The sequence below is a fragment of the Culex quinquefasciatus genome, chromosome 2 (assembly GCF_015732765.1).
Source record: "Culex quinquefasciatus strain JHB chromosome 2, VPISU_Cqui_1.0_pri_paternal, whole genome shotgun sequence".
Classification (NCBI taxonomy): Eukaryota; Metazoa; Arthropoda; class Insecta; order Diptera; family Culicidae; genus Culex; species Culex quinquefasciatus.
In genome coordinates, this window is record NC_051862.1 from 86380840 (window position 1) to 86392954 (window position 12115).

Consider the following 12115-nt stretch of genomic DNA (forward strand, 5'->3'; position numbering starts at 1 on the left):
TCAACAGAAAATACACAAACGTTTCGCGAAGTAGTCGCATCAGCGCTCCCGCAAAAATATTTCTTACCGAATAAATAGAATTTGTAATTAATCAATCCTTGCTAGACTAATATAATCGATGTTTTACTAGACCTTGTAGTTCCATTAGTGATGTAGTGAATTAGAATACAAATTGTTATAAAAAATTAATTAATCGCCCGCGTAGTGTGAAAAGATTACGGAAAACTGATCTAACCTAAAAAAAAAGAATACCGGAGCAATGTCCTACCTTTCCCGGCGCGAGCTGGACGAGCTCCGTCCCAGCTTGAACAAGATTGTGTACAAGGTGCTGGGCGAGACGGACTCTTCGGTGCTGTCCACGCTGGAGAGCAATCTGCACAATGGATTCGACCGGCGGAAGTTGATCGATAAGCTGTCGTCGTTTGTGGACGGGAAGAAAGCTTCGCGGTTGTCGGACAAGGTTGAGGACTTTCTGGACGGAATGAAGACGTCCTCGCACCGGTCCAAAAAGCGAAGTCATGATGAAGATCCGCGAGAGAGGGACACCAAAAAGGTGAAGACAAAGTATGAGGACGACGGGAGAAAGGGATCCGGTGAAGAGAGGGCGAGCAGGAAGGAAGGGAACGGGTCAAAGGAGGTCGTCCGGGAACCCCCAAAGGAGGAACGGGTGCCGGCGTTGAATGCTTCCTCGAACCAGATCAAAATGATGATGGAAAATGCTCAGAAGGAAATTGAGGAGAGGAAAAAGAAGCTGGAATCGATAAAGGCGGCGAAAGCTCCTCCGGCGTCCGCAGTGGCCGCAGCAGCTGCCGTTTCGGCGAAGATTTCTGCAGCAGCGGTCAGTGCGGCGGCTGTTCCGGCGGCGCCTGCCGTTCCGATTGATTCGGACCGATCACGCAAGATAGCTCAACTGCAGGAACAGATTCGTGCCAAACTGTCCGGGACGTTGGCAGCGGTTCTCCCGCCAATCATCCAAGACAAACCGAAACCGCTGATTTTGGACGCCGAAGGTCGCACCGTTGACGGTAGCGGTCAAGCGGTTGAAGTCCCAAAATTGACACCCACGCTGAAGGCGAACATCCGCGCGAAAAAGCGAGAAACGACCAAAAGTCATCAGGCGGAAAAGCACCACCAGGAAGAATCCGCCGAGGCGCACTTTTTCGACGACCGGATCACCGTCAAACCGGCCGTGCGGAACAAGCGAGCGTTGCGCTTCCACGAACCGGGCAAGTTCCAGCAACTCGCCGAACGACTCCGCATGAAGTCTCAGCTGGAGAAGCTGCAGAATGAAATTTCACAAATTGCGCGTAAAACCGGCATTAGCTCGGCCACGAAGCTGGCTCTGATTGCGCCCAAGGCGGACACCCACTCGAACGAAGTGCCCCAGATGGAGTGGTGGGATTCGGTTATTCTGACCGACGATTTGAACACTCTGAACAAGGAGGGCAAAATCTCGATCCGCGAGTCAGCAATTACCAACCTGATCGAGCATCCGACGCAGATGAGACCACCGAGTGAGTATCTTTGTAATACTATATGGGATCAGGGTTGTCGTTTCACAGTGTTTTGGTGTAATATTTAAATGCCACATATTTTAAAGACAATTTACTTATCATATTATGGCTTTTAGTACATCTTCTTGCAAATCAGAAGAGATGAATTTTAGGTTTTTGTCTTTTAAAACAGCATACACACAATTTTTTCTGAAATTTAGTAAAGTTTTACTAAGTTTACATTTACTGTAATTTCAGTAAACGATTCAGCAATTTAGATTTTACTGAATTCTTAGTTACCTGATATTTGTCAGTTTGACAGATGATTTACTGAAATTTCAGTAAAATGGTTGTCAAAACAACAAAAATTTCAGCAAAAGAAACGTCAAATTATTTTGCTGAAAATTCAGTAATTTTCTTGTGACAGTTTGACAGATTTTTTTGCTGAAGATTCAGGAATCGTTGCTGGTAGGGGAAATATACCCTTTCCAATCAAACACCTATCTTCGTCATATGAAGAGTTTGATGCTTGATTAAAGCTCAAAAATACTATTGAGGCTATAAACTTACCAGCAACAGCACCGTCTTGAGTAAGCACGCAAATGTATGCCACTTACTGGCCAAAAAGATCAAATTTAATGCACTTTTGATCAAAATTTCTATTTTGCGAGACCATTTCCCATCATTTTGTTGGCACACACAGTGACACACGTGAGAACCCCTCAAACGCCTAATGAATATATTCAAAAATCGACTTTTCACTTTCGCTTACTTTTTCACGGTGCTTTCGATACAAAACTGCCTCCAACTTTCGGCAACATGTTCTTTTGCACATTAGTTGGTCACTCACTTGAAAAATAATCCCGAAACACGTAAATAATTGGCAAGCGCCATAAAAAAAAACAAACGCGCCAAGTGTTTTGACGTTTCAATCTTGACGACCCATTAGGTTTTACGCCGACTCGATTTGGAGGTTAGAAATTTGACAGCTTGGCTGCACTGTTTACATCGTTTGCACGTGTGTCTCTGTAAAAATGTGTGTGCGTGACAGCTCGTGTGCACTGTTTATATAGTCTTCGACGATTGTAGACAAATTTCCCCGAACAAAATCGACGACCGCATCGAACTATGCTAAGTCCATGTAAACAGTGCACTCCTTCTAACCTCCAAATCGAATCGGCGTAAAACCTAATTAGGTTTTACAGCGTGACGTCACGAGCGCACACGCACACATTTTTACTGAGACACACGTGCAAAAATGTAAACAGTGCAGCCAAGCTGTCAAATTTCTAACCTCCAAATCGAATCGGCGTAAAACCTAATTCCAATCGAAGGCTGAAGAAAACCGTGCGAGAAGCGAAGGCAAATAAAGAACAAAGGGTGGCCACCAACACCAACAGCAGCGCCGTTGGAGTGAGCCAGTGATGCCAAGAAATTTTCTCTATAAATGCTACTTTTCGTGAGTGTTTGCTTAAAATTTCATCAATTTTGGCAGCACAAAGCAGACCCAAAAGAGCTGGAAGTAAAAAAATAAAGCTGAAAATAGGAAAATGGGCGTGGCCCAATGCATTCGTTTGATTAGAATACGTTTTGCAAATATTTTTTTCAAATGCTTGTAAAAGGAATAGAATATCTTTTAGCAAAAGTGAACATAAACAGCAATGTTCACAAAAAGTAGCTCTACTCGTTGGTGTATTTGGTTTAAGTAAATTTCAAGGAACACTCCAGATTATCCAGCATCATTCAAACACGACCGCTTTTAGGCTTAAAATGGGTTTATTTCCCTATTTCAGTTATCAAAATTTGATTTTACTTGTCATTGAAAATGTTTCCAGTACTGCTATTTATACATTTATTTCATCAATCCAAACCTAAAGAAAAACAGGTGGTTAGCATCGCGGCATTTGTTATGAACATTTTTCTAACCTTGGTTTCTGAAGATCACAATACAAAATTAAAAAAAAAAACACAACATCGTCGCCATCGTGCTAACTTGTCGTACGTGCATTTTGGGCAAATGAGTCAAGAACGTCATTTTGTGCAGCTCACAATGCCTCACCTTTTGACCTTGACAGATCCCTAAAATTCGATTTCAATCCTGAGGTATTCAACAAAAACCGAAAAAACTCCGTGCATTTTTGTCACTTTACACATGAAAGTAGTTTCAATCTTGTCGTGCTATCTTGTCACTCCATGAAAATTGATGTAAGTGCGACAACTGGCCAAAGGATTTCAGGCCAGGAAAGTCAGGATGCGTTTGTCGCACGTACAAGCTAGACTACCGTAAACATTTGTAATTATAACTCGGGACTCCAGCAACCAACTTCAACCAAACTTTGGGACAATGCACAGAAAGGTGAGCCAAACAAAACGTGTTTGTTATTGTTTACATTGCGTGCTCTCGTTTTTGAATATTCAAGGTCAAACATTAAAACGCGTTTTTCTCGGAACGTCAAAATGGCGGGTGCGACAAGATAGCACGACGACGTCGACATGTTTGAAAGAGGATTTTCTCTCCGCAGCATCCAAACAATATGCAGTTACTGATTTTTCAGCAATGTTTTTGTTCATTACCGAATAGGAGCCGTGGCTGACTGGTTACGGTGTTCGCTTTCTAAGCGAATGGTCCTGGGTTCGATTCCCATCTGCTCCCAACGAGAAAGTATAGGAAATATCAATCTTGAAACACTGAACATGAACGAAAAATCAAAGTCGCCCGAGTCGGGGTTCGACCCCCCGTCCTTTGGATTGGTAAGCAAAAATGCTAACCACTAGGCCATCACGGCTTGGTGAGCGACGCCTGGAATTAGGAATACTGTTACTATCAAACTATATACGCGCTGGGTCCTTGTCCATTTGACAAGGGTTCGGAAGTTCTAAATATCGTTTGAACCCGATTGGTGCAAACGTTCTTCAGGGCGGGGCTTGTCGATAAAAGCTGAGGGACCTCGCGCTCGGCTAGCCAGCGTAGAAATGGGTCACCGAAGCTCGACAGAGCTAACACCTTCAAATGCCTATGCGAGATTTGTATGTATAGAATGAAGATCTAAAAATACATGGAAAAACTCAATTTGTAAGAAGCGACCGCGTGGTCCCGTTTGGTTGGTTGCACACACACACACACACATGTTTTTGTTCATTACCGAATTTCAGCAAAAGTGATGATTACTGAATCGCATACAGTTAATTATTTTACTGAAATGGCAATCCAAAATCTGCTAATGCAGGTTTTTATTTAATGTCAAAAAACGTTATTCTCAAGTCAAGCAAAACATTGTAAAAGGTCCTAAGTCAAAAATGTAAACAAACGGGATTTTCACTGCAAACGATGCATTTAGCCGAAAACTATCACTACATTTCGAGAAAAGTATAAAAGTTGATTTTTATGTGAAAAAATCCAGTTTTGCAAAAGGCCAAAGTTAATCACATTTTGTTTGTTTTCAATTTCCTCATAGACCCTTGGCATCAAACGGCCAATATGGAAACTGATTTGTTTTGGTTTGAAATCGTGTTAGGTCCAGGGACCAACACAGTGTCATTTCAAAACAAAAATAGAAACAAAGTATGGCCCTTTGTTTCAAATTAGTGGAATAGAACGACGAACGGTCCGAGCAGCCCGCTTGAAAGTCCAGCCGGTCCTGCGGGACTGGCAGGGCGTGTCTCGGCTTTGTCCACCGGCGGAAGTAGCAGGGGATGTAAAAATGTTGACGGTAGAAGTAGGCGTCCGGGTGGTGATCACAGCATCAATTCTCGGTACGGACAGTGCCGAAAATTACACCCCAATAAATCTCGGATTCAAAAACCCAGCAGAACCACAATTCAGACGGTCTCTGCTTTATCAACTACTTCATGGAAAAACCGGCAACCGCACTTCGTCGACGGGCGTCACCAGCAACCCCAATTCGGCAACAACGACGTGTAACAAGTTAACCTATACCCAGCCAACAAATAAATACGCCGGGGATCAGTCCAGTTGACAACTTCGGAACAACCCGGCAATTGTGTAAACCACCGATGACCGCCACGACGGTAAATACATCACGAGCAGATCCGACGACACGAACGCCAACACTTCGTTCATTTCGTCGCTGGCGCATCGATCCGGAGCGGCTGATAAGTCAGTGTTTGAATGGAGAATATACTGGCCTCGGACGCGATCCAAAACACAATGCGTGGAGACCACCAACCGGTGCCAAGACTTACCCCGACAACCCATGTTACGTCGCCGTCCGCGACGTCTCCAATCAACAAATCAACAGTTGAGTTACTCTTCCACAAACATCAATTTGCTCAAAATAAATATTCTCTAGTATTTCAATTTCAACATCCAAAGTTAATCCTAAGGCTTTAGACGATCTTTCATACCTAAAATAACACAAAAACCACGTATAAAAACTTTAAAAAACAATTTAAAACACCGAAAAAATGTATTCGATGCAAAAGGCCAAACAGAATAAAGAAATTTGTTTTGGTTAGGGCTGTTTTGCCACGGTACAAACAAACAAAGCATCAACATAAACAAGCTGTCATCGTGTTAGGCCAGGGCCAAAATGGAAAGTGAAACTTTTCCAGTTTTCAAAGGAACTCAAGTGCAAAGGGCAAAGCATATCTCGTGGAATCAAAACTTTCTGACGGGGCCTATGAAACTTTTTCATCAATATTCTCGATTATAATATATTTATTGGAAATTTTGACCACAAGGCAATACAATAGCAACAGTTTTCCATCCTTTAAGGGAATAAACTTTGAAATTACCTAGTTTTATTGAATTGGGATTTGAAAAACTTTTCGCAATTTTCAACTTGATTTTTCTCAATGTTTTGAAAATGGACTTGGAACCTTTTACAATGTTTTGCTTGAAGTGATTTTTGTCTCCTGAAGATGCATTATATTAAAAAAAATCAGCTTTGAATATATTTGTTTTATACAGTAGTTGTTCGGTAACTGGGCGTTGTTTAACTGGGCTGCTTTTTAATTGGGTACTCGATAACTGGGCCGTAGCCCAGTTAAAAAGCAGACAAACGTCAAAAAACCAAAACAAACCAAAATGACCGAGGGGTTAATGGATGCAAAAATCATATTCAATAAATAAAAAAACTTTTTTCAAACTTTTGCTAAATTTCGAGTTACAAATAAAGAAATATGAAGAGTAAGCATTGTACATAAATTTGAGTAACTTTTATTTTTATATTTCATCTGGAAATATTATGCATTGGTAGTCCCCTCGTTATTTTTTGTTCAGCCCAGTTAACGAGCAACATTCGGTGACTGGGCTACGTTCTTAGCCCAGTTACCGAACAACTACTGTATCACACATTGTTTCTCTGGGCTTTGTCATAATGAGTATCAGGTTTGATGCTTGTTTTGTCAAAGAGTCAAAGATTTGATCCGATGTGGAATTAAAATCGAAGTTTTCAGTATATTGCTGGAGCTTCCATTTTTACACATGGACACCACTTCATGCTACGAGAACCCACTTTGACGCAGTCTCAGGGCTTAATCGATGGCCGGTAAGATGTCATCGAGAACAAGGAAGTTCTCCGATAGTGGAAATATCACATTTGTACAACACGCAGAAAAATGTTTTGTAGAATCAGCCTGTACGAGGTTTGAATCAACAAAATTTTTGTTAAATATAATCAACGCCGATTTTGCGTTGAAACAAACCTTGATTTTCTCAATTCCACAAAAGTCTTTTGTTGTTTCGAAAAAGCTGCTTTGACGTTTATCGTTGATTCAACAAAAATAATGATTTTCAAATCAACAAAACGTTTTGTTGATTCAAATATGCCTTATTTTTCTGCGTGAATGAACCGCTAAATGTGTGATTTTTTCCCTATCTTAATGTGGGTGTCAGGTTAGGATGCGGGTTTTTTAAAATTTAGTTTTTGTAGAATTCAGGATTTTAACTGTAAATAAATTTGAAAGTTTTGATGCACTCTTTCGATTGAATTTTGGCCCAAAACCCGGAACTCAAAGCCTGATTCTTGAGAGTTTTTTTCTGAAATGCTTGTGCGATGTCTGTATCCGCTCTTAAAAATTTGTGTCTTCCATCACTGGAAAACCGCTCGTAAAACCCACAATTTTTATAATTCAGATTTGTAGCCGTGGGGTCGGAGACGAACTTTCTATCTTTCGATTACAATTTTGGACCAGTAAATGTGGTCAAAGCCATTTTAGAGGTATTTTTGGACTATTTTACAGATAACACAATCAAATTAAAAGAATTCAATTCCAAGCAAAAAGTCATTCGAAAACAATCGCCATAAACTGCTTAGGCCCAAAATTTGAAGTTTTCCAAAATTTATTTCCAGAGATATAGCCATATAAGTGTTTTACGTATTATTTTTGCCATATTTTTTTCTTTTTAGTTTTTTGGTTTTATACAGAATCATATACTTAACATCAAATTCGAAGTCCCGGCTCGTTCTCGCCCAAAAGTTCGACAAGTCGTCAAGTTGAAACATAAACGGAAGCACGTGTTCTTTCTAGATTATTATGATAGATCGACAAACTGCAATATCGATACACATGTTTTGAAGTTAATCATAGACTAACATTGAAGACTAGGTACTCTTTATATTTTTCTAAAAACAATTTGATTCAATATGTTTTTGTTGAATAATTATAATCATCTTGCAATCTATAATTTACGTCTAAAAATTATAAAAATACGTATTCGAGATCGAGCCTAGACGACTCGAGGCTATTAGGTTTTACTGCGTGACGTCACAAGCGCACACGCACACATTTTACTGAGACACACGGGCAAAAAATGTAAACAGTGCAGCTAAGCTGTCAAATTTCTAACCTAAAAACCGAGTCGGCGTAAAACCTAATAGTTAACCAAAGTTCTCACTAGGCGGTAACATTATGGTTCTGAAAAATTAATTGGGTACTAAAGCCCTATGTCAATTTTTATGTACAACGGTAAAAAACACGATTAAAAACCATTTCTGATCACTTTTTTTCATTTTAATGCAATTTTTTTTTTGACAAGGCAACATTTTTTTGATGGATCAACTATGGTTCCCTTAGAACGAGCTGTCAAGTAGGAGCTTTTCTGTCAAGAAGGACCGCGGGGTTAATTTTTCGAAATTGATTTAAAAATCCATTTTAAACTCTTTGTGGTCGTACAAAGGGTCATTTTACTCAGAAAAATATGCTTTATCGCTGTAAACAATAATATCAGCAATCTAAGCTTCATTTTAGGACCCAATTGCACCAATATTTTTATCGGATTATCATCATTTTGTAAGAAAGGCTCTATTTCACTTCTTGGTGATATTCAATCGGATTTTAAATTGTATTTTTCATCTAAAAAGAAAGGTTAAAGCATTGTTCTATTTGATTATACGTTTTTCTTAAGATCTGACAAAAAAATCTGTGGAAAAACAATTCTATCAAAATCTAATTTTGAAATCATCAAGAAAATTGCTGATGGGGAGAAGAAATAAAAAAACAGGTTTTTCAAGAAACGCCACCATGGGAATGTCGCATTTCTCGCTTGTCCTGCGAAGGGATACCGACGGTTGCACCCCTTTTTGCGCCGCACGCACGACGCATATAATTGCATTCGCCGGCGCAATGATCTTTCCTTGCGCCATTGTGCGAACGATTGTGGGAACCGCGCCAAGAAAGGGGGACTGAATAGATCTCTTTTTTCTCTTCTCTTCCAGACGAATCGTCCCGGCCCGTGTACCTCCCGGTGTTCCTCACCAAAAGGAGCGCAAAAGCTCCGCCGCCAGAACCGGCGCGAGGCCTGGAAGGAGGAACAGGAAAAGATTCGCCTCGGGTTGGAACCGCCGCCGGAGCCCAAGCTGCGCATCTCCAACCTGATGCGCGTCCTCGGTACCGAGGCCGTCCAGGATCCGACCAAGATTGAAGCCCACGTCCGCGAGCAGATGGCCAAACGGCAAAAGGCCCACGAAGAGGCGAACGCGGCCCGCAAACTGACCGACGACCAGCGGCGGGACAAAAAGGTCCGCAAGATGAAGGAGGACACCTCGCTGGGAGTGCACGTGACCGTGTACCGAATCCGTGACCTGCACGACCAGCAGGCGAAAAGTTCAAGGTGGAAACCAACGCCAAGCAACTGTTCATGACCGGCGTGTGCATCCTCTTCCGGGACTGCTGCGTGGTCGTCGTCGAGGGTGGCCCCAAGCAGCAGAAAAGGTACAGACGCCTGCTGCTGCACCGCATCAAGTGGGAGGAAGACCTGGTGAAGAACGCCGACGGCAACGAGGTGCCCAACTCGTGCGTCATGGTCTGGGAAGGAACCGCCCAGCGGCGCCACTTTGGCGAGTTCAAGTACAAGTCGTTTCCGATGGAAAAGAGCGCGCGGGAATTCTTCCAAAAGCACCACGTGGAGCACTACTGGGATCTGGCGTACTCGGGGGCGGTGCTCGAGGCGTCCGAGGACACCTGAATGCTGCGCCGACAAGTGTGGATGTAAGTGTAAGTTTTTGTTTTCTTTTTTGAGCTCGTTTTCCACAAAATTCGAAAAGAAAAAAAAGATTTACTTTTTGGTTCGTATAGCGGAAAATGAAGATACCGATTGTGTTTTGCTTTTCGAGGACACATGATAACAGTGCGCGAGATAGGTTTATTACTAAATAAAGTTTTGGATGCCACTTTGGTCACTTCAAAGATGTGTAGAGAGAGAACGTGATTTAATCCGAAACTTCCCAAACAGGTCCTGTTAAAATTACACCTAGAATGTATAAAATTATGCAGAGACTTGTTCTTTCTCGAGTTTGTATGGAAATTATATTTGCAGCTTCCAAATGAAAAAAAAAAGTTACTTAGGGCATCTCCAGCGCTGGGGTGCAAATCAAATTTGCACCCGGCTCATGAATACCGAGATCAAATTTGCCACCTTGAAAAAACTCCGTCATCCCCACCGCTAGGGTAGCAAATTTGCCACCGAAACAAGCCCACCGCGGGGGCAAATATGGGTTTTATCATTTTTTGCTCTCGTTTACCTTCAAAATCAATAATTATGTGTTGATTCATGCCTAGAAATGCTAAAAGTTTATTAAACTTTTAATCCTATTGAAAATTTCAAAGAATTTCATTTTTCGAAAATGTCGAAAGTTAAACCATTTGCTACCCGATTTGATTCCCACCAAATTTGCTCTCGAGTTTGCCCCCGAGTCTCCCACCGCGCGTAGCAAAGCAGGTATCAAATTTGATCTCAAGTTCATCTGTAAAAGAAAAATATGTGTCGGTACCTGTCGGGTACTCATTTTCTGATACCCGACAAGTACCGGCAAGCCGGGGGGCAAAGTTTAGAAATGCTTTTTATATGTCTGCTCTCTTTATGATATGTATGATGTATGATTCAAAAATTCAAAAATTCAAAAATTCTAAAATTCTAAAATTCTAAAATTCTAAAATTCTAAAATTCTAAAATTCAAAAATTCAAAAATTCAAAAATTCAAAAATTCTAAAATTCTGAAATTCTAAAATTCAAAATTCAAAGGGATTCAGTTGGGGATTCAAGGTTCAAAATTCAAGGCAAGACTTCAAAACTTCAAAACTTCAAAAGGCCAAAACTAGGGCTTCAAAACTTCAAAACTTCAAAACTAAAAGTTCAAGGTTCAAGAGTTCAAGGGATTCAAAAGTTCAAGGTTCAAAATTCAAAATTCAAAGGTTCAAAAATTCAAAATCAAAATTTAAAATTCAAAGGATTCAAAATTCAAAATTAAGGATTCAAGGTTAAAGATTCAGTTCAAAGTTCAAAGGGATTCAAGGTTCAAGTTCAAAAGTTCAAAATTCAAAAGTTCAAAGGTTCAAAATTCAAGGGATTCAAAATTCAAAAATTCAAAGTTCAAAAATTCAAAATTCAAAATTAGGGATTCAGGTTAAGGGTTCAAGTTCAAAATTCAAAATTCAAGGATTTAAAATTCAAAATTCAAAATTCAAATTTCAAAAATTCAAAAATTCAAAAATTCAAAATTCAAAAATTCAAAATTCAAACATTCAAAAATTCAAAATTCAAATTCAAATTGAATTTTGATTTTTAAATTTTGAATTTTTAATTTTGAATTTTGAAATTTTGAATTTTGGACCTTGAATTTTAATTTTTGAATTTTGAATTTTAATTCTTGAATTTTGATAGAATTTTAATTTTGAATTTTAAATTTTGAATTTTGAATTTTGAATTTTTGAATTTTTTTGAATTTTAAATTTTGATTTTTAATTTTGAATTTTAATTTTGAATTTTTGAATTTTTTGAATTTTTTTGAATTTTGAATTTTTAATTTTGAATTTTGAATTTTTGAATTTTTTGATTTTTGAATTTTTGAATTTTGGAATTTTTAATGGATTGAATTTTTAAATTTTTAAATTTTGAATTTTGAATTTCAAATTTTTGAATTTGAATTTTAATTTTGATTACAGATTTGAATTTTTTGAATTTTGAATTTTGAATTTTTGAATTTTGAATTTTGAATTTTGAATTTTTGAATTTTGAATTTTTGAATTTTTGAATTTTGAATTTTGAATTTTTGAATTTTGAATTTTTGAATTTTTAATTTTGAATTTTGATGAGATTTTTGAATTTTGAATTTTTGAATTTTGAATTTTTAATTTTGAATTTTGAATTTTGAAGTTTTGAA

At 39.2% G+C, this 12115-nt stretch overlaps 1 protein-coding gene across 1 annotated transcript; it reads left to right on the top strand.

Moving 5' to 3' along the window:
• On the top strand, positions 1–10142 carry LOC6037705 (U4/U6 small nuclear ribonucleoprotein Prp3). Its single transcript, XM_001847538.2, is given in 4 exon segments — positions 1–1514; positions 9173–9221; positions 9223–9551; positions 9554–10142. Coding segments are annotated over 4 exon segments (2001 nt in total). The 5' UTR covers positions 1–259; the 3' UTR covers positions 9922–10142.
• The last annotated feature ends 1973 nt before the right edge of the window (positions 10143–12115 follow it).